The sequence below is a fragment of the Eubalaena glacialis genome, chromosome 9 (genome assembly GCF_028564815.1).
Source record: "Eubalaena glacialis isolate mEubGla1 chromosome 9, mEubGla1.1.hap2.+ XY, whole genome shotgun sequence".
Classification (NCBI taxonomy): domain Eukaryota; kingdom Metazoa; phylum Chordata; class Mammalia; order Artiodactyla; family Balaenidae; genus Eubalaena; species Eubalaena glacialis.
Window position 1 is genome coordinate 11,283,405 of NC_083724.1, and position 27,315 is coordinate 11,310,719.

At 40.1% G+C, this 27,315-nt stretch overlaps 1 protein-coding gene across 3 annotated transcripts in view; it reads left to right on the top strand.

Moving 5' to 3' along the window:
- The first annotated feature begins 3,254 nt into the window (after positions 1 to 3,254).
- The window catches only part of GOLGA1 (golgin A1), a 52,780-nt gene continuing 28,719 nt past the window's right edge, over positions 3,255 to 27,315 (top strand). For all 3 annotated transcript variants that reach the window (XM_061199941.1, XM_061199943.1, XM_061199942.1), the window contains exons 1-10: positions 3,255 to 3,368; positions 4,176 to 4,225; positions 5,079 to 5,379; positions 10,080 to 10,170; positions 12,166 to 12,240; positions 13,183 to 13,280; positions 14,686 to 14,718; positions 17,130 to 17,258; positions 18,270 to 18,439; positions 18,919 to 19,030. In XM_061199941.1, the coding sequence (XP_061055924.1) occupies positions 5,245 to 5,379; positions 10,080 to 10,170; positions 12,166 to 12,240; positions 13,183 to 13,280; positions 14,686 to 14,718; positions 17,130 to 17,258; positions 18,270 to 18,439; positions 18,919 to 19,030 (843 nt within the window). In that variant the 5' untranslated portion in view covers positions 3,255 to 3,368; positions 4,176 to 4,225; positions 5,079 to 5,244. The remainder of the gene's footprint in view (positions 3,369 to 4,175; positions 4,226 to 5,078; positions 5,380 to 10,079; positions 10,171 to 12,165; positions 12,241 to 13,182; positions 13,281 to 14,685; positions 14,719 to 17,129; positions 17,259 to 18,269; positions 18,440 to 18,918; positions 19,031 to 27,315) is intronic.

The following is a 27,315-nucleotide window of genomic DNA, read 5'->3' on the forward strand; positions in this document are numbered from 1 at the left end:
TTGAGATTTTTTTACTTTTCTGATAGGCTTATGGAATGAAGATTAAGAGAATGAGTGTTTATGTCACTTTTCAGAATGAGATGGGGAATTATAGCTAGCCTTCCTTTAGGTCTGCAGTAAACAATATTTAAAATATTATGTTATATTACTAATATTCTTTTCTCTTTTGAAACTATCATGAATGTCCACTTATCTGTGATGGAAAATTAAGATTTGTAAACATTACAATTTGACCCATAAGTCTTTTCAAACATCAAATCAGTAAGATCAACCATTGTAAAATGTGAAATGATCATATATGATAATCCCAGAGTAAATATTTCCAAACCATATAGAAATAAACACTATTTAAATTAAAAAATCTATTCCTACCCTTCTTTGCATGTTACTGACTTTTTTCTAGATTATAAGTATGTGTTGTAATGTATTAAAAATCTGCAGGAAAAATTGCTTCAAATGTTTTAGGGTAATAAGAATTTTTATTTACTATTTCTTGCAGAATGAGTTTTTTAAAAAACTTTTGTTTCTTTTCTATTAAAAAGAACTCTTAATGGTTTAGTAAAATATTTTAGGACTTTGTGGCTTTTTATAGTTATCTGGTTACATTCCTTTCATCACATAGATCATATGACTAGTTCTCCAGCTGTTTTTTATTTGTTGTTTTTAATAAACCTTGCCACTCAACAATCAAGAGATATATTTTGGAGGCTTCTTCCTGTCAAAGTAGAAAGGTCTTAGGTAATAGGAAAGGCAGATGCAATGTCCTACCATTTTCATAGTAGAGTTTACAAATGAAGGAATTTATCCAAATAGGTTTATCTTCACTGTGTAGCACCAGTAAAAATAGTGGTTTCATTAATCATTGAATGTGATGAAGCAGTTTTAAATCATTTCCTACTTAGCTCTAAAGAATTTTGTCATTTCAGGCCACATTATTATTTTCTCTGAGTAGTTTCCATTGTGAGGTTGAATACCTTTTTCTTTATTCAAGTCATCACTAAAGGTTAAGATAATCAAATAGGAGTTAAAATAAGTTATATTTGGTCTTTTTTCCCTGAAAATAATGGTGAACCTATTGTCTGTATTATGGATATTAGGCAGAAATGCACTTGTTTCAATCATAGCAGAAATTACATTTGGAGAATATAATTACTTGATTTCCTAGTGGTGTGAAATACTTTTTAAAAATTGTGCTTGTCTGTAACTGAAATGTTATAGAATTGTAACACTATAAGGATTATAGAGGTATATTTATTAGCTCTCTTTGAGAGGTTGAAGCACAATAATTTTCACGTAACAGTTCTTATCCAAGTGCTGCTAATCTGTCGTGCAAATAATGAAGCTATTTGGTTGCCTATCTAGCTATTCACAAATCACTGTAATCCTTGAAACGTAGTCTTGTTGCTCATTTGTATTAAATTTTGGGTATTGTGGGTTAATACTTTAGAACAAAATCCATCAATTCAGCTCTGTGAGACAAGAAACCATTTGGATTCACTAGTTTTATGTGTTCTCAGTAGAATTAAATTTGAAGGGGCTATTTACCACCAATGACTAAGGGGGAAAATTATATTGTCAATATCATTTGACTTGAACAACTGTGGTATTGTAAAAGTCTTATCTGTTGTGTTTCTAAATTGCTTAAGCCATACATACTCTTAAGGATGTTTTCCTATTGTGTTCCTTTTCAGCAGCCTTTTTCTGCTTTGTCTGTTATGGCTAGTATGTCATAGATTTTAGAAATTGAGAAGTTATCAAAACATTTTATTTTCTTGATCATCACTTTTGACTCTTGTATGATACGTGATTTGTCAAAGGATAGCAAGCCTTTCACTACTTCAGTAAATGAATATCAGAGTAAACACTGTGATTCTGCAGAGCAGATTCAGTAGGCCCTTGTCTTTTCCAATGTTTTCTTCTGTTATATGGTGCCTACCACCTTGAGGGCTCTTAAATAATAGAGAATGGAGAGTTAAACATTGTTTTGATGTTTATTGAATAACAAGATTACAGAATATTTGATTTTTGTTGTCAGTGTATTGACATTTTTGCATTGATAAATGTTCTCTCTAGGAATGTGATTACATTCATCAGGTGTGAACTCTTGTAAATGAATTTTGTATCTTGAATTCACGTATATATTAAGTGTATCATCGATATAAAAATAAACATTATTTGCTTAAAGTTTTTGCTACTTCTTCAGAATTGTTGACAACATAAGGGCTAAACTGATAGGGTTTGCTTCTTTCAGATAATTCCTCGGTTACTTGAAACAGTCTTGAGGTTGAGGATTTGATACTATTGTTTTAGTTTGTAAATTTCTTCTACGTCCTAGTCTTGGTTTTTTCCCTGCCCTCCTCCTGGTGGGACACACTGAGGGAGGGATTGTTTCAGGGGATTGGGTTGAAGCTGCTGGCCCTCGGGCTGGTGTTGGGTCTGGGCAAGAACATGTGCAACTTCAATGTGGAATGTCTGGCTTGGTTGGCATTGAGGAGTCCGGAGACCCGACGTAGGCTACCAATTTGTACTGTAACTTTGTACAAGGCAGTTTTACCTCTCTGGACTTTCTTCATCTGTCAAAAGTTGGAGGCCCATTAGTGGCTAGTAAAATGAATGTGGTGGGCTGCCGCTAGCGTGTGTTTCTAATGAAATGCAATATATCAGAGTGCACTATATAATAAGGGTATGATTCCGGAAACTCTTCTTTCAATGACACATTACGTGTCCTACAATGGGTCACAGGCACAAAACTTAAAACACCCGTTACGAAGCGCGAGTTCCCAGTACTAACGTGTGGAGCCACAGGTTCCTGTGTGAGGAAGGCGGCAGGGGCTTGCAGGGACAAGGCGGCCGTGTAGGGTGCAGACTGGGATGCAGGGAGAGGAGTGAAAAGTCTGGGTTGGGCCAGCGCAGCCACGGCCTGAGGTTTCCACGCCACAGGCTGGCACCACCGCAGCAATCAGTTCTTTCCCCTTTGCACCAGGCTCCTACCACTTCCCCCGCTCCGCACCGCCCCCTTTAAAAAAAAAAAAAAAGGAAAGAAGTGCTGCAGCCACCCAGTCCTCCTACGAGGGTTTGGCCGCCTGCTGACGTGGCGGGCCGGCTTCAGGGAGCGCCCAGCCCCGCGCCCTCCAGCGGTTCCGGCCCAACCGCCACCCCGAAGCTCGCGCCGGCCACCGGGGAAGCCGCGCTCAGGCGCATGCGCACGGTGGGACGGCCCCGCGCGCAGCCACTTCCGGCGCGCTGGTGGAAGTGCGGTTCCGGGTCGCTGCTCTGCCCGCAGGCCGGCCGTGGGGGCTGGTGACGCGGGCCGGCGCTCACGAGAGGCCCCGGAGGCGGGGCTCTGCCGGCTGCCCAGAGAGCGGCAGGTGCGCGGGCGGGGACCGGAGACAAGAGCAGGCCCCTCTTTCTCCCGGTGGTCTCGGAGTGCGCCCAAAGAGGCCCCGACTGGGTTGCCCAAGACCCAAGGCGGGGGGCAGTGCCGGGGTGCAGAAAGGACGAGGGTGGGGGCAGAGGCGGGCTCCCCGGCCTGGGAACCTGAAGCCTGGGGTTCCGGAATTTCCCCCCCCCTGCGCGACCTTGGACCAGTCACTCTTCCTCTCTGGGTCTCGGTTTCCCTGCTGTCAAATGGGAGACACATTGGTCCTTCCCTTCTTTGACAGTCTACGCACGGGCGGGTCTGGAAGGAGACTTGAGTGGGATCCAAACTGCTGTGGCAGGTGGCTGGCCCCCGGGCATTAGGAAGCTGTCTTTTACCCAACTTAGCCATCCTTTTTCTCAGCGACTTTCTTAGTGCGAGTCAAGGCTCTGGGGTCTGGCCGGGTAAACAGTGTGACTGTCAGAATCAACTGAAATAAATACTGGCCCTGGGAAACCTTAATCTCGTTAAAGTTGTTTTGCTCACTGCTCCCAAGGCGAAGTGAGTTTAGCCACTTACTACAATGAGAGGTTCTGTTCTTTGTGCCTTTAAGTGAATCTCTTAGGCAAATCACAGATGCAAAGACCAGGGTGAGGGAGGGGAGACCCCTGAGGATTGTGGTAGCGACAGATTTTCTCTCCCCCTCACCTTAGTCCTTCCTCCCTCCTCTTCCACTCCCCCTGCCCCGACCCCGCAACATTTTGGCCTTACACTTGAGAGGAAATATTCAATGCATTTTATTTTTGTCTTCATGCAGGACAGAAAGCTTTGACCTCCAAGCTGTTTTAAATCTAGTAGATAAGCCAGGTGAGTAGGTGGTTTACAGACATTGAAGGTAAAACTTTTGAAGAATTGTACAGACTTAAATGGATGCTCTGAAGTGGTAAGAAGTCATTTGTACATCTTAGAGCGGAGCTTAGCTATCCTCCACAAAATATCAAAAGTTAAGTTTGGACCCAGAATGTAAATGTTTCATGCACGTTAGGAGGGAAAGATGTTTGAATATCATGTAAAACATTGTGAAAAAAGAAATTGACTTGAGGTAATTTTAGTCACTCTTAAAGAGAACCACACAGCATTTCCAGGAAACATTTAAGGATATCTGATACGTATACAATACAGTTGGCTGGCTTGCCTGTTTTTTTAGGAAAAAAGTTGTCAACATCTTCTAGTGAACAGCTGATTCCAAACCATCTTGGAACATTAGAACATTATACCTTCTCCCTGTATTGAGTTACATGTTTTTGTCTAAACTGTAGTTGAACTTAATAGTATTGGGGGAAGGATTCAGAAGCATTATGTTAATGTTTGCTGTGGGAAATTTTACTTGATGTGTTACATGCCACAGCCAATGTGGTATAATTAAAAAAAAAAAAAAAAGAGTAAGGACTTGTGAGTCAGAGTCCTGGGTTCAAATGCCAGCGCTGCATTTAGCCACACAATCTTTGGCAGATTACTTCACCTCCTTGAGACTGGATTTCCTTATCTGTACATGCATCTGTAGCACCTGAGTGCTTTTCAGATGTTTAGTAATTGTGTTCTAGTAAGTGTGCATGTAAACTTATGAAACTTAATCTTGAAACGTGAAGCTTAACAAAGCAACCCAGATGTGAAATTTCTCTGGTGTTTAACTTAGAGCGCTCTTTCATCTGATTTATAGATACGCTATTGCCACAAGCCTTTGGCCCACATTTCAGTGGGAATGCAGCTAGTTTGGATATCTGGAACTTTTTAGGCACCTGCCTCGGAATTCCTGGTTGCTGGTCTAACGACTGTTGTAGGGGGTTCAAGACCTGGCCATCAGTGCAGGATAGCCACACAGCAAAATGTTTGCAAAACTAAAGAAGAAAATTGCAGAAGAGACTGCTGTCGCTCAGAGGCCAGGAGGTGCTACTAGGATCCCACGATCAGTGAGCAAGGAATCGGTTGCCTCCATGGGAGCTGACTCAGGAGATGACTTTGTAAGTATCTTCTCTAGTTTTTAATGTTTGGTATAGCCTCATTGTATTTTTAAAATAATATTTCAGGGAATCTTTGCAATAAATATTTTTTCTTTTTTTATTATTATTTTTTAATAGCCGTTTTATTTTTTTATATATATATTTTTAGATATTTTTGTATTTATTTGGCTGCTCTGGGTCTTAGTTGCGGCCCTCAGGATCTTTGTTGCGGCACGTGGGATCTTTAGTTGCAGCATGTGGGATCTTTAGTTGCAGCATGCAGGATCTTGAGTTGCAGCATGTGAACTCTGAGTTGCAGCATGTGGGATCTAGTTGCCTGACCAGGGATCGAACCCGGGCCCCCTGCATTGGGAGCGCGGAGTCTTTAGCCACTGGACCACCAGGGAAGTCCCTCCAATAAGTATTTTCTTTTAAAATTGCAAGATTATTTGTAGTTTATATCTGATTCTTCTTGCTCTGAGGTGCTTTTCTATTTCTTTTTTCTTATTTTTCATCGGTCCCTTTGCATATTCTCTACATTGTCCTCTTGTACTCTTTTTCCATCTATATACCTTGTGCATCTTCTTTTACATTTCATTTCTCAAAATACTTTGGCTTGTTGTGTCTGCACATATATACACTCTAAGTCGGTTGCTTAGCGAAGTCTGTGAGTTTGGTGTGGAATTAGCCAGGGAATTAGCACTATTTTAGTGGGAAAATTGATGAAAAGATTGCACTGATGGCTGCATTGTGTCCCTTATTTGTAAAATACCTTTGTAGTTGGAAAGATTTGAGGATGCTGCTGTGTTAGGTAAGTGTCATGCCTTAGGATTAAAATCGGGTCGGTGGCATATGACAGGATCCTCTTAAAGTTAGATAACTTAAAAGAAGTTATTTATAATGCTTGATATATGTAAAAGAATGTATGTAATGTAAATGTAAAGTATAAGGCATAAAAATAAAATGAATGCTTGTTAAATCTGTCACCTATACAGAGAACTAGAACATTATCGGTACCGTCAAAGCCACTTGTTTGCTCCTTCTTGGTTCCCTTCCCTTTCCGCCCCTTCAGGTAACCTGTCCAAAAGTTTGTGTATATCAATCCTTTGCTTTTTAAAATATCCTGCCAGATACATACATATTCATAAACAATCTGTTGTTTAATGTTGCTTATTTTCAAACTTTATAAAAATGGTACACTATAGGTGGTTCATTTATTTTTACTGCCGTATAAGATTCCAGCATTTGAAAAGGCCACAATTTGTCTCTGTCTTCTACTAGTGATAGATACTTGAGTTATTTCCATGGTCAGATGAGTCGACCTCCTCCTTTCTTATACTACCTGTTCAGGTCAGATTACGTGGCAGAAGCTATTAGGTTATTGGGGTGGAACAATAGATGACCAGATCTAAATTATCATTGGCTCCTGTATTTAACAGGAAATATAAATGCACGTTTGATCACCAGGCTGAAGGACATAGTTTTAATGCTGAGTTCTGTGGCAGAAGTACTTGCTTTGCCTTCACGCTGACTTGCTAAATGAAGTCTCTCATCTTGAATGTATTCAGATATGGAGATCGGCCTGAATTCAGGAAATACTTTGCTGTGTGACTTCTAAAGTTATCTGTTTGAACTTATTTATGTATACATTCTGATCTTCACTCCCTATCTCCAGACCTTTATATCCCATTGCATATATTTCTCCAACCAGGTGCCTTTCCTCTGGTATCTCAAATTCTAACATGAACAAAACTGAATTCATTAACTCCATTTCCACATGTGCACCTTCGTCCCCCAAGTCACCAGCAAGAAACCTTGGAGACATTTTAGACTCTTTGCTTCTTCACTTCTTGGTGTCCAATTAGTCAGCAAGTATTTTGGCTTCCATCTCCTGACTCAAACTTACCCTTTGTACTCCATTTACTAGTAGTACATTTTACTTCCATTTTATTTCAGGCTGTCTTTCTTTTGTGGACAAATGTGGTAGCCTATCTGGGCCCCCTGGCTCCAATAACTCCCCAAAGCGGACCTGTTCATGTCTCTCCAATGCTTAAAACTCCTCAGTGGCTTCCCCATCATCTGCAGGATGAAGTGCAAAGTCATTATTATAGTATAATGGTAAACCCCTGTGGTCTTGTCACAGCTAGCCCATCCTACCTTTATCTCATTCTACTTTCCTACACCCTGTGCTCCAGCCATATTGAACTTAATGTACTTTATGGAATGGACAACTTTCCATCATGCCTACAAATGTTTGCATATGCTGTCTCCTCTCTCTGGAATTTCTCCTGTGTCCTCCTCTCACTTCTGAATTCCTCTGACATACTTTTGTGCATCCTTCAAGACTTGGCTCACATGTTACTTCCAGGAAGCCCCCTTGACCTAACCTGCCCATCTCACCCCCTCTACTCTTTATCCCTACTGGCTGAATTTGGTCCCTTGTCTCCTATATCCTCTGTAATATCACCTGTTACACTGCATTGTTGTTGATGATTTGCTTGTTTGTCTCTCCCACTAAACTGGGAGCTTCATGAGAGGCAGTAGAGTAACAGTTAGGAACTCAGGCCAGGTTATGGAGGCAGACCTGGATTTGATTCCTCTTTCATTGTTATTGTGTGACCTTGGGCAAATTTTTTGTCACTTTTCTATGCCTTAATTTCCACATCTATAAAATGGAGATAGGAACTATACCTGTCTTTATTAAAGTATGTGTGTTGGGGCAGGGCGGGCAGGCAAGGTTCTCCCCTAGGTTTGATTATTCATTAGAAGAACTCACAGGACTCAGCATATAGTTTTGCTCACTGCTATCATTTATCACAGTAAAAACATTTACTACAAAGCAAAATTAGCAAAGGGAAAAGGTGCATGAACAAAGTCTGGAGGAAACCAGGCACAGGCTTCCAAGAGTCCTCTCCCAGTGGAGTTGCATAGGGCACACTTATTTCCCTCAGCAAGGAATTGTGACAACACAGGATAAAATGTTGTCTATCAAGGAAGCTCATTAGAGACTCAGTGCCCAGGAATTTTACTGGAGGCTAGTCATATAGGCACCCTCTGCCTAGCATTTACCAAAATTCCAGACTCCCAGAACGAAAACAGGTGTTCAGCATAAACCATATTTTTGGCACAATTAGTTTAGGTACAGTGAGCCATTCTTATCAGGAGTGGTGAGAACCCTTGTAAAATCTAAGTTCTCACAGGCCAGCCAAGGATAGCCTTACAAGCAGGCCTTGCCAAGGATAGCAGTCTCAGGCCTGGGATGTTAACTCTTTTCTGCATAGTATATAAAACACTTAGTATAGTGCCTGGCTCTTAATAAGCACTTCGTAATTCGTAGTTGCTGCAGCTGCTGCTGTTTTAGATTGGGACTCCGTTTCACCACTGTTCCCAGTGCTTAGCACAGTGCTAAGAATAGATGTCTCACTGACAGTAATAATCATAACTTGTACTACTAACAGATGACACGTATTAAAGCTAATTACGTGCCAGGCTGTGTTTTCAAGACCTGACAAGTATTGATTTATTTAATCCTCATCACAGCTTTGTGACGTAGGTTATGTTTGTTATCACATTTTACATGGGACGAAACCAGTGCACAGAGAAGTTAAGTAATTGGTCCAAGTTCTTGTAGTTTGTAAGTGGTGAAGATGGGACTTGAACCTGGGCCTTCCGCCTCCTGAGACTCCCTTTTAACTATACCCTCCATAATGGATGAGTAAGTGGCTCAGTGGGTAAATGAATATTTAAAATGAGTTGTTCAACCACCTTTAAATACATTTTGGCAGTAAATGGGGAAGACTGAAGACTGGATATTAGATACTATTATTTTTAATTTTGTTAGGTATAATAATGGTATTGTGGCTATAAAGGAAAATGTCCTTATATTTTAGAAATGTTTATCAAAATATTTAGGATGAAATGTCAATGTCTGCTATTTAAAGTACTATAGTAGAATAAAAATTGATGAAGCAAATATGGGAAAAATCAGCAGTTGTTAAAGTAGAGAGAGAGTGTTCATTAAACCACCCTCCTTACTCTTCTTTATTTTTAAAATTTTATAATCAAAAGTAGAAAGATAAAGTGACTTATTTATTAGCAGTAGTAAGCAATGCCCAAAGTAGTAGTAGTGCACATATGTTTTAAGATAATCTAAATTATTGGGAAAATTTGATGTCTCATTAATATAGTGATTTACTGAATGTATATTATCTGCTAAAGTTTTTGATGCATTTTACAGCTACAGATTGATATCCCTTTGTTTTATAGATGAAGATACTGAAACTTTATCAATGTTAGTGATAGATTCTTCATCACAGACCAACCAGCCTTTGATCCCTTGCTAAAGAACCTTCTTCCCTTTACCTCAGGATTTTACCTTTGGAAAAATAAAGTGATTTACTTTTTTATCTGAAAGTATATTTTTTTGTATTATGTACTTGGTGTAATATGATCATAATGGATTTGTTTACCACTGTGTATTCCAGTAGTGTGTGCGCGCACACGCACACACACACACAATTTATCTGTTTTGCATCTTGTATCTCCTCACATTATAGATGGAGGTAGTGTTGCTTCTACTTTATAGTTAGAGAAACTTTTCAGTTATCACTTAAAGTGTAACCAAACCTAAAATAAGAGTTGTTGCTTTCTGATTGAATATCGTGGTCTCACGCTGCTAAAAACCCAGGCATGAATACAACCTCTTTTATCTGTCTCAACAGGCGTCTGATGGAAGCAGCTCCAGAGAAGATCTTTCATCCCAGCTTTTGAGAAGAAATGAACAGATACGGAAATTAGAGGCCAGGCTTTCTGGTATGTCTAAGAACTCATAAGAAGCAAACAAAGGAAACTTGCCTTGCCTGACCCGCTTTCCCTATAAAAAAGCCAAATAGCATAACCTTACAGTTATTTTGACATATTTTGATATTCTCGGTCAAAAAGGAGCAACTTGTACCCTCTTTAATCCCTTCTTTTGTTAGTGTACTGAATAGTGTAAATTCAAAACTGAGTTTTAAAGTTAAAAAAAAAAAACCAAAACTTACGTTTTTCTGCTCCTGAGATTTCTAGCCGTGGATATAAAAGGTATTAAAAGTATATGTAGATTTAACTATCTTTCACCCATTAGCCTAGCTTGCTTTCAGGTGGAGAGGGTTAAGAGATAGCATTTTTAGGGAATGGCCAACAGATGTTGGATTCTTCAGCACCAGACAGGGTTTGGTGCTACGTTGCCACTTGCTACAGATACATATCACCTGTGTAATGTCGTTCTGGGTCTTTGGGCTACTTTTCAATGGTATTTCTAACTTCAGCACCTGTATAGAAGCTATAACTCTCATGTCTTTTATGTGCAGTTTACGATTTACACAACTCCTATTATATTCTTTGCCTGAGCAGGGCATATTTGTGATAGAGTTGTGAGTTCTTATTTTGGTTTCTGCCAGTAGATACATTTTGAAAGCTTCAGCCTGTGAAGTGGTAAATGGCTTCTGTGTTTGTTTTTGTCCCTTGGCCTTATGCCCATTTTACTGGAATGAAAGCAACAGACTACAAAATTCACCAAGTTGTATGTGAAATATTTGTGTTTGTGTAGTTATCAAAGGTACATAGTATAACTCACAGCTCCTAGATAGTCCATTATCTCATTTTGCTCTCACTCTAGCCTAACAAGACTTAGTGAGATTAAGGTCACAGAGGTAGTAGGTAGTAGAGCTGGGATCCAAACCACTACAGTCTGCTTTAAACTCAATTGTTATTATCCTGTTACCCCTCTCTGTAAGTAATATCAGTAACAGAGGTGAAGTAACTTTATATTTGTTCAGTGTTGGGGAGAAAGCTCTAAGGTAATATGGATCTTCCCTAAATAGTTTGGGCTTGACTGATGTTAGAGGAGAGACGGGGAAGAGGACTAACATTTATTAAGCCCACTTATGTCCTGGGTATTTACCTACAGGCTCAGTATGAATAATAACAACAACCACAGTATCAGCTACCCTTTATTGAGCATTGTGTGCAACGTGCTTAAAGCACTTAGTTTATTTTATAATTAGGGCATATAGAACATTTAGTTTATTATCTAATACATCCTTTGAGGTAGATAAATTAATATCATCATTTCATAAATGAAGAAACTAATACTTAGGATCAATAATTTGCTTAAGGTCTCTCAGCTAAGGACTGACAGAGTTGGGATTTGAACTAAAGCCTGTCTACTTTTCCACTATACCATACTATCTTCTTTGGCTACCAAGGTAATTAATTCTGACTTTCACCTTTAATATGTCATAGGCAGCTCAGTTCTGTGTAGAAAGGAAGCTGACTTTTCTAGAGAATTAATTACTTTTATTGCAAAGGCAATACTGTGGTAAGATGTTTGCTATTGCCCTAACCACTGTCACTCAGTTGTGTGGACTATAAGTGAGCTGTTCAGTGAATTCCCTTTGATCTGTCCTACTGCTAAGACTGGAAAGGAAGGTGAAAACTGAGATTGGAAATTAAGTAATGAGATAATAGTGGTTTTCATGGCGGGGCATTTCTGATGACCAGACCAGGCCCAGTTCTTGTTCACTCTCAAGGCTAAACAAATCTGCCTGTTTGTATTCACCGTTTACACTGTGGGTAGTTTGTACTATACCTGTTTGCCTGTGTTGTTCATTGTTAATGGGAGGCTGTCTGCCCAGCTTTCCTTAACAGGAATGGTTTTCAGGTTGAGAAAATCATCATCATTTTCATTCATTTTTTTTTGTTTAATTAACTTCCTTTCCTGATGTTTGTCCATTCCTGGTATGTGCGTCACCCTCCTCATCCAAGACTATGCTGAACAGGTCCGAAATTTGCAGAAGATAAAAGAGAAGCTTGAAATTGCATTAGAAAAACACCAGGATTGTACGTATTTTTTTTCCTGCTTTTTTCAATCTTTCCAGGGTTTAGTTTTTTGAAATGAAACAATAGCGTATGGTTAAGTTTGTCCTTCATCATAGCCCAAATCTTTATTTTATAAGTAGTGTACTTCTTAATCAAGTTGATATAACATTTATCTGATAGTTATAAGCATACAATTCATCCTTATGTTGCCTTATGGGCATGCTTCTTAGGAGAAGGTTATTATGTATCTCATCCAGTTGACTGGTTTATTGGCTGCCCTTAGGTTTTAGTAAAATCAAGTGCCTGGTCCTTGGGCCTACATTAAGAAACTTTGGTTCTAGCCATAGCTTCATTGCTGCTTTGTTCAATAACTGGGGGAAATCTATCTGTCATCACTCCTCTAACAATAGAACATACATTTTGTTTAGTTTACCCTAAATCATATGTTCTCCTTTGGGTTCAATCCAAAAAAGATGCTAACAGAAGTAGAAAGTTATTTTTTGTTGATATAACATATACTAAAAAAATTTTTTTAAGGAAAATAAAGTGGAAGAAAGGGTTTTTTTGTTTTGCTTTTTTTGACTTTTTGTTTTAATTCTGATAAAGTAGTAGTAGCCATCACTTAGCAATAGCATTGGTGTTTTCTGGCAACCTACCTAACTCAGTGTTCTATCACTGTATCATTTAAAAAGTTACCCTTTGGCATCTTCCTAAATGTATATACTTGACTATAACAAAAAACCAAGAACAATTGGAAACAAGCTAAAACAAAACTGTGGTCTATTACTAAGGGCAGAAGATTCTGGGAAAGTCAAGATGGGTCAGGTTTTTCCCAGTCTCATAATCCACTCTGTGACCTTGGCCTTTTTTGTTAGGTGACAGTTGTAAAGTAATCACATGGGCTATTTGACATGCTGTTTCTGAAATATCTCCATATCTCAAATAGAGCCTCTTTGTTAACAGCTTCCATGCGGAAATTTCAAGAGCAGAATGAGACATTCCAAGCCAACAGAGCCAAAATGGCAGAAGGACTGGCTTTGGCATTAGCCAGAAAGGACCAGGTATTTTATATGTGGCACTGCCCAAGGCTGGTGGAAAGATTTCACTTAGTGACATGATTTCAAAAATCATGCCATAAACCTGGTAGAAGATATTTACAACCCGGGAGAAAAGGAATGCTATATAAGTTCTTTGAGATTTCATTTGGCCTTAGGGTGGGAAATTATTAAGGAACTTTACAGTTATAATCATGAAATGTGTCCGTAATGTGAGAGTATCATTTTCCAAACTGTATAACTTTTTAAAATGGAGAGGAAAGTAGTGTGTTCGTAATCTGGTGGTGAGCCCCAAGATAAGGAAAAAGGTCTCTGCCCTCCAAAAGCCTGTCTGAAAGCCTAGTCCCAAAACACTTGCCTTTATAGTGGAGAAGATGCTATCAAGCTAGTGATCATCCATGGAGTACATAGTTGTTACAACCTCTGTCCCAAGTTTCTTCATCCCCAGCCAACTAGACTGAGAGGAACTTCTGTAATCTCAGTAGAACCATCCATTGAAAGATGCTGAATGAATGACAATAAGAAACTAATACTATTACTGGCTGTTACAATAATTATAAAGTACATTTTCAATGGCATTTTAAATTTAAGATAAGCATCAAAATACTGTAATGATAATTCTGATTTATTAAGACAGGGTCAATTTATTATATTACATTTCATTTTAAGAAAATACATTATTTCATCTGCAGTAGGTGGGGTGGTTGGTTGACTTGTTTTACAGTGTGTATTAGTCATGTCAGACATTTACTAGCCAGAAAAAAAACATCATTCGCCAATAATTAGTGAATAACTGAGATATGAATGTATATAAATGAAGAGAGAATCTAAAATCGGTGGACTCTGACTGTAGGCAGCTGGGATATAGCCTTTTGTGCCAGTGGTTATTTTTCCCCTCTTCTGTGATTGGTGAATAAGGGGCATAATCCCTTCTCCTTTAACTTTTATCAGATGGCGTAAAAGATATTGGTAAAGTGAAAATGAGAAGGAAAATAATGATCGGGGGCTGCTGAAGACAACCCCTGCCCCCCGCCAGTTTTTCAGTAAATTAATTTTTATATAGCAGTTGTGGAATTACCAACACAGCTGGTCCCAGCTACCCACTCCCAAGAAATAATAATAGTACTCATAAAAAACACTCAAGAATAAGCTGAAAGCTGCATCAGAACATCAGATACAGCCTTGTTTGGGTGCTCTGCTTAGTAAAAATTTGCAGGCTTATATATGTGCTTTAGAATTTTATATAAAGTTCATTTTCCTTTCCTTTTAGGACTCTTGGCTTTCTTTATATTTGCTGTTTTGTTTGGTTGATTGGTTGCTTTGGGTGGAGAGGGTTATTTTGTTTTCTTAAGATCTTGATATTATTGATACTCTTCCCTGGAAACTGTACTTTTTTATTGTTTTGTTTTAGGAATGGTCAGAAAAAATGGATCAGCTTGAAAAGGTTAGTTCATCTTTGTTTCTATCTCATTGTGAATGTTGGCCTCTTCTCTGGGGCTTGGAAAATGCTTTCTCCAGTACCTAGTACACTGATGGCTATACCACCTCTTGGAAGCAGGGCACTGGGTGATTAGACACTGACTTAGAAAGCTCATGTCTTCCTTTTTCTTGGGGGGTGTACTGGATATCTTTTGTTTGCCCCTCCAGATACACTCTCCACCCCCTCTCCTACCTTTCTCTGTGTATCTGAAGACTGATAGGGAATGCATCAGCAGGGCTCCATTGCCCTCTGGCTTCTAATTAAGTATGCCAGTGGGGAACACAAGAAGAACTATGTGTGGAAGAGTGTGGTTGGGAAGTTTATTCCCCCAGCCATCTCCACGTGAGATCCCTTCAGTTTGGTTGCATCCCATGGCCAAAGGTCACAGCTTCAGCTGGACCTTTGGTTCACGCTCTGATAGAGTTTCTCTTTCTATGTTTCTTATAACCTATTTATCCCTTTGCCCCTTTATGCCCAACTGTTACTAGCACATCATCTCTTTTGGGTTTTCTTACCCCACCCACAGCTTTGAAAAGTCCCTTTATCAGACTGTCTGCAGAATATCTACTTTGAGTCCGTTTCCTGCTGGGGCTCTGATTGACACAATGGTAACATTAGGAATACTTTTTGAGGATGCAGTGGGGAAGGAGGGCATTTCTGAAGGCTCAGCATTGAGTAGATAAGAGAACCTCTTAGCTAGACACGGATGAGGAGAATTGATTATTCCAGCACCACAGCTTGTGTAACACTGTGTAGGTGCCTTATGTAATGTATTCCTGGCTCCCAGACATGAACAGGAAGATGAAATTTCACACCTACAATTAGAAACACATTTTAATTTAAAATAATCAATAGTCAATTTGCTCAGCCCACATTATGTGCTGCTTCCTAATTCATTCCTTGTTTTCATTGAGTACTCCTAAGTTACTCTTTATGGTAGAAAATTATTTCTTTTCTTTTTCTTTTTCTTTTTTTTGCCGCACCATGTGGCATGCAGGATCTTAGTTCCCCAACCAGGGATCGAACCCGTGCCCCCTGCATTGGGAGCACAGAGTCCTAACCGCTGGACCTCCAGGGAAGTCCAGAAAATTATTTCTTAGATTGATATATTCAGTTGCAAAATATATTTACTGTTAATTTTATTAAACAGATGAGTTTTATTATTGCCCCATTCTTGGGATGAAACACCAAGTTAAACCAGCGATTTTCTTTGTGTGTTCTGTAGAAATCTGATTACCCAAGCTATCAGAATGCCTTAACGTATTTATGTAGGAAAGAATTACAGAAAAGTCAAGCTATGTCCCGAAGAAAGTTGTGCTTAAAAAAAATATATCTAAACATGGTGTTAATTATGGTCTTCTTAAATATGAAGGTATGGGTTAGGTTAAAGTTTTCTTGTCTTGAAAGAAACTCTTAAGATTGTAGCAGTTGAATTCTCATTGGACTACTTTTTCATCTTTTAAAATTACGGTAAAGGGGGAATCCATATAGGACTGAACTAAATAAAATCTACTTCAGTTCACTAAGAGCTTTTCTCTCCATCCCCCTGCCCTACCGCAGGAGGGGTTGGGAAATATTTTAGACCAGGAAAGAGTAATGAGGCATCTATGTAGGTCTTTTAAGCCACTGTGATTTTTGGAAGTGTTATTTTTAGACTGTTCAATTTCTTTTTTTTTTTAATTTAATTTAATTTTTTTATACAGCAAGTTCTTTTTTTTAAAAATTTTTTTAAATTTATTTTTTATACAGCAGGTCCTTATTAGTTATCCATTTTATACATATTAGTGTATATATGTCAATCCCAATCTCCCAGTCCCACCACCCCTCCCCCCCGTTTTAATTTCTTTTTAATCAAGAATTGGAAACTGTGACAACAGGGTTTGTCCTGAAGAGACTCCATCTCGGGAAGCTATTATTTAGTAAACTGTAACCTCCTGACACCAGTCATGTCTAATTTTTGTTGACTTGCTATCTGAACTTACTAACCAAAATTAGTTCTACTTAAATGCATCTAATTTTTTAAGAGCATTCAGTCTTGTTCCAGTTATTCATGTTATTCAGCCAGTTCAGTATGTCATTGAGATAGACATGTAAAATGGATATCTGGAATTGCTAATCAAACTTAAGCACTTATCAAGTGTTAAGTAATTGTTGCTCTTGTTCCCCTTTTCACAACTATCATTTAAAACATTTATTTCTAACTTAAAGAATTTATAGATAATTTTGTAAATAATTACCGTAAAGCTTCCCATTATGAATGTATTATTGCTACTGACAAGAAATTGTCTTCAGATTTTCCTTTATTAAGAATTCTGCTTATATAATACGGATGTCTAATGTCCTAGTTGCCTGAGCTGATATTTTCTTTTGCATAGGATAAAAGGTTTCTGACAGCTCAGTTACAGGAAATGAAGAACCAGAGTTTGAATCTTTTCCAAAGGAGAGATGAAATGGATGAATTAGAGGGGTTCCAGCAGCAGGAACTAAGTAAAGTAAAGCACATGGTACGCATTTTTGTTTTAGAAGCTAAATCCTGAATAGATGATTAGTTACGCTGATCTTGCTAGTCATCACTCTCTAACTGCTGATAAGCATACCTTAGTTGTCTTTGATATTAATCATATTTGTATGTTTTTCAGTTTGTTAAAGTGGAAAAGTTCTGTTTGAAATGTATTTCCTTTTTCTTTTTAAACTACTGGGCATATGAGACCCCTTCTAGGCTCACAAAAATGTTATGAAAGCTTGCCTTATTGGTCCAGATTTTTTGTAATTAATTAATTTATTAATTAATTTATTTATTTTTGGCTGCATTGGGTCTTCGTTGCTGTGCGCGGGCTTTCTCTAGTTGCGGCGAGCGGGGGCTACTCTTCGTTGTGGTGCGCGGACTTCTCATTGCGGTGGCTTCTCTTGTTGCAGAGCATAGGCTCTGGGCGTGCGGGCTTCAGTAGTTGTGGCTCGCGGGCTCTAGAGCGCAGGCTCAGTAGTTGTGGCACATGGGCTTAGTTGCTCCGCAGCACGTGGGATCTTCCCAGACCAGGGATCGAACCCCTGTCCCCTGCATTGGCAGGCGGATTCTTAACCACTGCACCACCAGGGAAGTCCCAGATTTTATTTTTAATTTATTTATTTGATTTTTATTATTTTTGGCTGCGTCGGGTCTTAGTTGCGGCACGCGGGATCTTCATCGTGACATGTGGGCTTCTCTCTAGTTGTGGCACGTGGGCTCCGGAGCACGTGGGCTCTGTCGTTGCGGCGTGCAGGCTCCAGAGCGCATGGGCTCTATAGTTTGCAGCACGCGGGCTCTCTAGTTGAGACGCGCAGGCTCAGTACTTGGGGCATGTGGGCTTAGTTGCCCCGTGGCCTGTGGGATCTTCCCTGACCAGGGATCGAACCGCGTCCCCTGCATTGGAAGGCGGATTCTTAACCACTGGACCATCAGGGATGTCCTTGTCCAGATTTTTTTACAAGTGTATTTCTTAGTAGTGGTCCAGTGAAACTTTCTATCTTTGTATCAGCTTTTAAAAAAAGAAGAAAGTTTGGGGAAAATGGAGCAAGAATTGGAAGCACATACCAGAGAACTTAGTCGCACCCAGGAGGAGTTGATGATCTCCAACCAGATGTCAGCAGACTTAAGCCAGAAGATAGAAGAACTTCAGAGAAACTACTCAACGCTGGAAGAGCAGAGGTTCTTGCTTGGTCTGTGGGGCACATGGGTAGTGGTGTTAGTGTAGCTCTGGTTACAGCCAACCTGTCTTTCCCCATTGCTCACTGTAGCACTTTCTGATCTTAATTCTGGCAGTCTTCTGGACTTATCCTTACCTGCCTAGGGCTTTAGGACCCCCCTACCTCCCCCAAACCCTCATTCCCCTTCACCTGCCTAGGCTCAGACACTCCAACCCTGCCGAGCAATTTGGTATGTTCTAGAGTTGCTAAGCTATTGAATAGCCAAAGGTAGATCAGGATTTCTTGCCTAAACCTGAGTGGAATTTTTCTCTTGGGCCTTCTGCTTCAGAGAGAGTGAAGGAGTCTTTTCCACTGATAATCTTCACAAGGCTAATGTTTGCAGCCCTGACATGTAAGGAACCATCTGTGTTCTTCCTGTAGAAGAATGTGTCTTAGGTGGGATATCCAAATTTGTTCATTGTCTGCTTTCTTTCAATAAAGAGATCATGTGACGGCTTCAAAAACAGGTGCAGAAAATAAGATCACAGCCCTGGAGCAGAAGGAACAGGAACTCCAGGCCTTCATTCAGCAACTTTCCATTGATTTGCAAAAGGTAAGTAGAGGACTAGGAGTGGACCCAAGTTGCTAGGATTCATGAATGGGGTAAAAACTATATCTGTCAGAAGTTTTCGCCTCAGGGTGGCTGGTGAAAGTTCTGTTTCTCATGCAGTCCACATTGCCCTAGTTCCTGGTGTAGCCAGGCTGCATCCAGATGGAAGGGGCCATGTAGCTGAACAAGGGTTGCTTAACAGAAGAGATCAGTATTGTCCGGACAGGAACTGTCAAAGCACACCATGTGATCTACTCAAACATGTAAACTACTCTGTCATGGACCTTGAGCACAAGACACAACAGCGCTGGTTGACGTGGCTAGGCTTGTACCTTTGACATACGTGGCTCTAATCCAATTTGTTCAAACGCACGTAAATGATATCATAACTGTTTGTTTTTTTGTTTGGCTAACATACATTTTTTGCCCTTCTACTCTAGGCCCGTGCTAAATTCTGAGAATATAAGGGTGAACAATAATAATATCATTATTGACTGTAGTGTTTCTCAGTGGTGTGTTCCTTACCATTTTGAGCAGAACAATTTGTACTGTATAATTGTCCCATGCATTGCAGGACATTTAGCTTTCCTGGCCCCTGTGTTCTGAATGCCAGCAGCATCCTTCAGGCATTGACAGGCCAGCCCTTCTCCTCATATTGACAAAACACCCCCTAACAGGTGGTACCAAAAACCCTACCCTCATCCCCTGAGAACCACTAATCTCAAGTGCACCAGAGACTTACAGTATTACTACAGTACAGTAAGATTTGTGTAAAAGAGAAGTCTATATACCCCTTCTAGCTATTAGCATACTTACAGATACCTAAATAGAAGCCGAGAGAGGTCATATACCTTGTTCAAAGTTATACGGTAAGTGACAGAGCTGAATTCTAACCCAAGTCTTACTCCAAAGCTCATGCTTGTTCCACGGGGCTTTGTTGACTCACAACAAGGAGCACCCAGTAAATAGATCTTACACAAATGAATGACTGTGATAGAAGGTCCCTCCCCCCAGTGAACTGAAAATCTAGACACCTATAGTGTTTTGTCTCAGAGGCCTACTGTTTCATGATAGAACTCAAACCTCCTGTTTGACAAGAAAAAAGTTCACAACTCAGTAAGTCCCAAATAAGTGAAATAGATTTTTCAAATGCAAAGGATATGCCATAGGGAGAGTGCATTTCCAGTGCAGGAGTCAAGGAACTGTTCCTGGAGGAACTGGAATTTCAAGGATGGGTAGGACAGCAGGAAGCAGAGAAGACAGAAGGGTATAGAATACATTTTGTGAGGGTGGTTGGAGAGAACAACAGACACAAAACTTTGGGATTCATGGGACCGTTTGATATTAGAACCATCCATCCATTTCATAATTGGAAAAGGTAATTTTCCAGACTCTGGTCCCACTGAGTTCCCTCATTCATTCTAAAAATATAATTTGAGTTTTATTATGTGTCAAGCTCTGTGCTCTGTGCTGGATGTTAGAAATACTAGGGTGAGCAAAACAGATATCACCCTTGCCCTTGTGGAATTTAGTCTAGAGGGGAAGTGAGACATTAATAATCACATAGATATATAATGATAAACTATGATGTGTTGCTGTGAAGGAAAACTACAGGATGCTGTGAGATCCTTTAAGAGGTCATCAAATCAGATCTAGCGTTGGAGTCATAGAACACTTTCCTTGAGGAAGTAACACTTGAACTGAGATGAACTACTGAAGCTTGTGGGGGTAGGAATGATGGCAGAGAATTTCAAATAGGAAATAGTATGAACAATAAACCCAGAAACTGAGGCAGTAAAGGGAGTAGCGCCTTCAAGGAAGTGGAAGAAGGCTGGAAGGGTAACACAGAGTAAGGGAGAGGATTACTCTGGCTGTTAGAGGAAACATTGAAAGGGTTTCCAGTTAGGAAGCTCTTGCAGTTGTGCAGGCATTAGACGGTGACTCTGACAAGAGTCGGGGTGGAAATGATGGGGGAGGAGACAAATTTAAGAAATCGTGAGGAGACGGACCCACTTGGTAATGTGGTAAATACAGGAGAGGAGCAAGAGGAAAGGAGGTGTTCGGGGTGACTTCTGGGTTTCTGGCTTAATCACCTGAGTGGCTGATGCTGTCAGTCATCAGGCTAAGATAGCACTAAAGGAAGGTCAGTTTTCTCGTAAAGATGATGAGTTTAGAGTCCGTTTCTTTGTTGTCCTCGTTAATATTGAGATATGAAATAACATTTATGAAACATAAGTAAGGTAAACAGTGTAACAAGCTAATGAACCGCCGTGTAGCTACTACCCCCCAGATTAAGAAAAAGAACAGTATGTTTACCTTTGAGATTCCTGGTGTGCCCTTTACTCTTCCATCACATTCTTTTTACCTTCTTAAGTAAGCTTATCCAGAAATTACTCCACTTCCTAGCTTTGCTTTATAATTTTATCCCTAAACAGTAGCTTCTTTCATTTATCATGCTTGTTAACATTATATAAATGAAATGCTGTGGGTATTCTTCTAATGCTGGCTTTCTGTGCTCAAGGTTGTATTCTGAGACACATTCATATGGACACATGCCGCTATAATTTAATCTTTTCTCAACTGTGTAGTATGAAGTTACTAGAATTCATTTATCCGTTCTATTGACAGTGGGCATTAAGGTGTTTCTGGTTTTTGCTTTTACAAACAAGGCTGCTGTGAACTTTTGTCTGCCTGTGAATGAGTTAACTTTAGGGTATATTTGAGATGTGAAAAGTTTGGGTCAAAAGATTTGTACTTTTCAACTTTACTAGGTAATGCCCAGTTTTTCCATAGTAGTTGTAGTAATTTACAAACTTTCACCAGCAGTGTATAAGAATTTGGGTTCCTCTGCTTCCTTGACAAGGTGAGATATTGTCAGACTTTTAATTTTTGCCAGTCTGGTGAATGTGAAATCTTTTCTCACCATGGTTTTTTTTTGTTGTTGTTGTTTTTTGGCCGTGCTGCACGGCTGGCAGGATTTTAGTTCCCCGAACAGTGATTGAACCTGGGTCCTCGGCAGTGAAAGCGCAGAGTCCTAACCACTGGACCACCAGGGAATTCCCTCTCACCGTGATTTTAATTTGCTTTTGCCAGATTATTAATGAAGTTCAGCATATTTTCATATGTTTATCAGTCATTCGTGCTCTTCTGTGAAGTGCTGGTTCAAATCTTTGGCCCATTTTCTATTACATTTTCTGTCTTTTTCTCACTAATTGTCAGAGTTCTTTATATATATCCTGGCTACCATGCTCCTTGGTCAGTTATGTGGGTTGCAAATGTGTTCTCTCAGTTTTGGGCTTGCCTTCACACTCTTTATGGTTTCTTCTGTTGAACATATGCTCTTCATTTTAGTATAGTTGAATTTATTATTTTCCTTTAAGTTTATACTTTTGTCTCTTTAAAAAAACCTTTCCTCACTTGGAATCATAACGTTATTCTCTTATATTATTATCTGAAAGTTTTAGAGTCTTGACTTTATTTTCAAGTCTTTAACATACCTGAAATGTGATTTTGGTGTGAGAAAGGGATCTGTGTCTTATTTTTTTTTTAATTGTTTTAGTACCATTTATTGAAAAATCTGTCTTCTCACTGATCTGCAATGCCAGCTTTATCATGATTCAGTTTTCCATTTGTACATGGAACCACTCCTGGACTTTGGGGTGTATGCAACTGTGGTATTTGCACAATACTAAGCATTGCCTTACTAACTACAGTATTAGGATAAGTCCTGGTGTCTGACAAGACAAGTCTCCGTACCTAGTTCTTTTTTAGGAGTATTTTGAATATCGTTGGCCTATTGCTCTTCCACAGAACAACTTGTCAGGCACCTGAAAAAACCTGGTGGAGAGGCTCCAGAAAGACCATTAGCCCCTCCGCCAGGTGAGGACACAGAAAGAAGTGCCAGCTATGAACTAGGAAATGAGCCTTCACCAGAGGTGACCATGCTGGCACCTTGATCGTGGACTTCCCAGCCTCCAGCACTGTCACCTGCCCAAATGCAACCTTGAACCAAACCAGATGCCAGAGGGAAGAGAGTGTCTGTTGATATTGTCCAGGCTGCGGATGTCTCCAGGAAAAATTGGAAAAGATGAAGGGGACATGGGTTCAAGCCCTGGTCTGGGAAGATCCCACATGCCATGGAGCAACTAACCCTGTGCGCCACAACTACTGAACCTGCGCTCTAGAGCCTGCGAGCCACACCTACTGAAGCCTGCGTGCCTGGAGCCTGTGCTCCACAACAAGAGAAGCCACTGCAATGAGAAGCCCGCACACCGCAACGAGGAGTAGCCCCCGCTCGCCACAACTAGAGAAAGCCCGCGCACAGCCCAAAATAAACAAATAAATAGATGATTTAAAAAAAAAAAAAAAAACCCGGTGGGATATTGATTGGAATTGCATTGACTCTGAAAATGCATTTGCAGAACATTGATTACTTTATCATGTGAGTTTTCTTATCCAAGAACACCGTGTCTGTCTCTCTAGATATTCAGTGTTACTGTTTCTTTAAAAATGACTCAATAAGGTTCTATAATTTTTTCCAGAAAGGTTTATTTATTTATTATTTATTTATTTGGCTGCATTGGGTCTTCATTGCTGCGCGCGGGCTTTCTCTAGTTGTGGCGAGCGGGGTCTACTCTTGGTTGCAGTTTGCAGGCTTCTCATTGCGGTGGCTTCTCTTGTTGCGGAGCATGGGCTCCAGGCACGCGGCCTTCAGTAGTTGTGGCACACGGACTCAGTAGTTGTAGCTTGCAGGCTCTAGAGCGCAGGCTCAATAGTAGTGGCACACGGGCTTAGTTGCTCCGCAGCATGTGGGATCTTCCTGGACCAGGGCTCGAAACCCATGTCTCCTGCATTGGCAGGCAGATTCTTAACCACTGCACCACCAGGGAAGTCCCTTCCATAAAGGTTTGTTAACTGTTGTTAAATTTATTCCGAGCTGCTTTATTTTTTTAAAACCAATTCTAAATTGTGACATTTTAAAAATTATTTTTTGTATTTGTTGCTGACATATAGAAATATTTGTGTATCAAATTTTTTGCACAACTTATTAACTCTTATTAAGCTTAACAATGAGTCTTCAGAGTCTAGCAATCATATCATCTGCAAATGAAGACAGTTTTGTTTCTTTCCAATTCTTATACCTTTTTTGTCTTTGCCTTGGGCTGTTTGTTTTCTTGTTCTTGAGGGTATTTTTTTTTATATTGTTGAGTTTTAAGAGTTTTTTTTAATATTTTAGGTAACAGGCCTTTTATCAAATGTGTCTTTTGCAAATATTTCTTCTAGTCTGTGGCTTGTCTTCTCATTCTCTTGACATTGTCTTTTGCAGAGCAGAAGTTTCTAATTTTGATGAAATCCAGCTTATCAATTATTTCTTTCGTGGATCATGGCTTTGGTGTTGTAGTTAATAAGTCACTGTCATACCCGAGGTCATCTAGGTTTTCTCCTATGTTATCTTCTAGGAGTCCATAGTTTGTGAGTTTTACATTTAGGTCTGTGATCCATTTTGAGTTAATTTTTATGAAAGTTGTAAGGTCTGTGTCTACATTCATTTTTTTTTACATGTGGATATCCAGTTGTTCAGCACCATTTGTTGAAGAAGCTATCTTTGCTCTACTGTATTGCCTTTGCTCCTTTGTCAAAGATCAGTTCACTGTATTTATGGGGGTCTATCTCCAGGTGCTGTATTCAGTTCCATTGATCTAATTGTCTGTTCTTTTGTCAATACCACACTGTCCTAATTACTGTAGCTATAGTAAGTTGTAGGGTCAAGTAGTGTCAGTCCTCTGACTTTGTTCTCCTTTAGTATTACGTTGGCCATTCTGGATCTTTTGCCTGTCCATATAAACTTTAGAATCAGTTTGCTGATATCCATAAAATAACTTGCTGGGATTTGGATTTGGATTGCATTGAATCTATAGAACAAGTTAGGAGGAACCGATTTCTTGACCTTATTGAGTCTTTCCTATCCATGAACATGGACTATCACACCATTTATTTAATTTTTTAAAATTTCATTGATCAGAGTTTTATACTTTTCCTCATGTATATCTTGTACATATTTTGTTAGATTTATACCTAAGTGTTTCATTTTCGGAGTTTCACTGTAAATAGTATTGTGTTTTTAATTTCAAATTTTACATGTTCATTGTTGGTATATAGGAAAACAATTGACTTCTGTGTATTAACCTTGTATCCTGCTACCTTGCTATAATCAATTATTAGTTCTGGGGAGTTTTTTTGTTGATTCATTTGGATTTCCTACAAAGATGATTATATCATCTGCAAACAAAGGCAGCTTTATGTTTTCCTTCCCAATCGCCATTCCTTTTTTTTAATAAAATTTTTTTTTTTTTGGCTGCATTGGGTCTTTGTTGCTGCATGCGGGTTTTTCTCTAGTTGTGGCGAGCGCAGGCTTCTCATTGCGGTGGCTTCTCTTGTTACAGAACACGGGCTCTAGGTGCGCGGGCTTCAGTAGTTGCGGCACACGAGCTCAGTAGTTGTGGGTCGTGGGCTGTAGAGCGCAGGCTCAGTAGTTGTGGTGCACAGGCTCAGTTGCTCCATGGCATGTGGGATCTTCCCGGACCAGGGCTCGAATCCATGTCCCCTGCATTGGCAGGCGGATTCTTAACCACTGTGCCACCAGGGAAGCCTTCCATTCCTTTTATTTCCTTTTCTTGCCTTATTGCATTAGCAAGAACTTCCAGATGATGTTGAAAAGGAGTGGTGAGAGGAGACATCCTTGCCTTGTACCTGATCTTAGTGGGAAAATCTTTGAGTTTCTCACCATTAAGTATGGTGTTAGCTGTAGCACATTAGGTGCTGAGGGCTTGAAGTAAAACAGCCAGAGTGTGGGGAATTGCTCTATGTGGGATATGGTGCACAAGAAAACTAAATGGGAATTGGCAACTGATTCTTTTTCTGTCCCTGACTCTGCCCAACATGGTGACTTATATAAGACTTGTTTGTTCTCTTGGTTGTTACTGGAAAGGGTCACCTGTATCTCTCAAGTTCATACTGATGTGTAATATAAGGAGTACAGGCTTTGGATCAAGAAGGCTTGGGTTTGAATCCTTATTCTGTCACCAAGGTGTGTGCTGTTGGGCTAGTAGTCCCTAAGCTTCAGTTTCCCTGTAAATGGACACAGTGAAGGGTGGTTGTAAGGACTAGAGGATGTGCTTGCACATGCTTTGCAAACTGTAGCTGCTCCTGCACCATGCTATTGCAATTATCACTGTTATCAACATTATTAGTAAGAGACCCATTAAAGGTGGGTCAGCCGGACCAAAACTTTTTTCTTTCCTATCAGACTACCTCTCCCTCCTGTATTCTCTGCTTTGCATAATGTTACCATTCATCCAGGCATCTGAGCCACAGATGTGGCAGTTGTCTTCACTTCTTCTTTCCTCTTCACCCAGCCCCCTGGTCATGTTGAACTTGTCTGTTTACCCCTTTACACATGCTGCCTTTTACCCAGAAAGCTTGTTCCTCTCACCCACCTTCCACCTGGACTTGCCTGCTTAGGAGGCCAGATCTGATTGCCCCTGTTAGTCCCTTCTGCCTCTGATATCTCATAGCACCTTGCATGTCTCTCTGTTACAGCATGATTGTATTGTTTTATAATTAACTGTGTATATATCTCTTTTTACCACCAGCCTCCATGCTTCTATGGGTCAGTAACTATAGCTGATTATATCCCTAGAGACAACACACAGAGTATAGGCTTGATAAAAGTTTTTGAATTATGGGATCTTTTTTTTTTTTTATTTTTTTTTATTTTTGGCTGTGTTGTGTCTTCGTTGCTGCGCGCGGGCTTCCTCTAGTTGCAGTGAGCGGGGGCTACCCTTCGTTGTGGTGAGCGGGCTTCTCATTGCGGTGGCTTCTCTTGTTGTGGAGCATGGGCTCTAGGCGTGCGGGCTTCAGTAGTTGTGGCTCGCAGGCTCTAGAGCACAGGCTCAGTAGTTGCGGCGCATGGGCTTAGTTGCTCCGCGGCATGTGGGATCTTCCCGGACCAGGGCTCGAACCCGTGTCCCCTGCGTTGGCAGGCAGATTCTTAACCATTGCACCACCAGGGAAGCCTGAATTACGGGATCTTGAATCCATTCTTCAAACTTCTCTTCCACTATATATGTTGTCACCCCTGTGAGAATTCAGAATGGCAAGTGCTTCTTCCCAAAATCTTAGGCCCAAGTAGCTACATCTTACTCTGAGGAGAAAACTGGCTGGGTTGCAAGCTAAACATGAAAGTCTGTGGCTTGAGATGGAGCAGCAGATCATAAGGTGAGGGAATT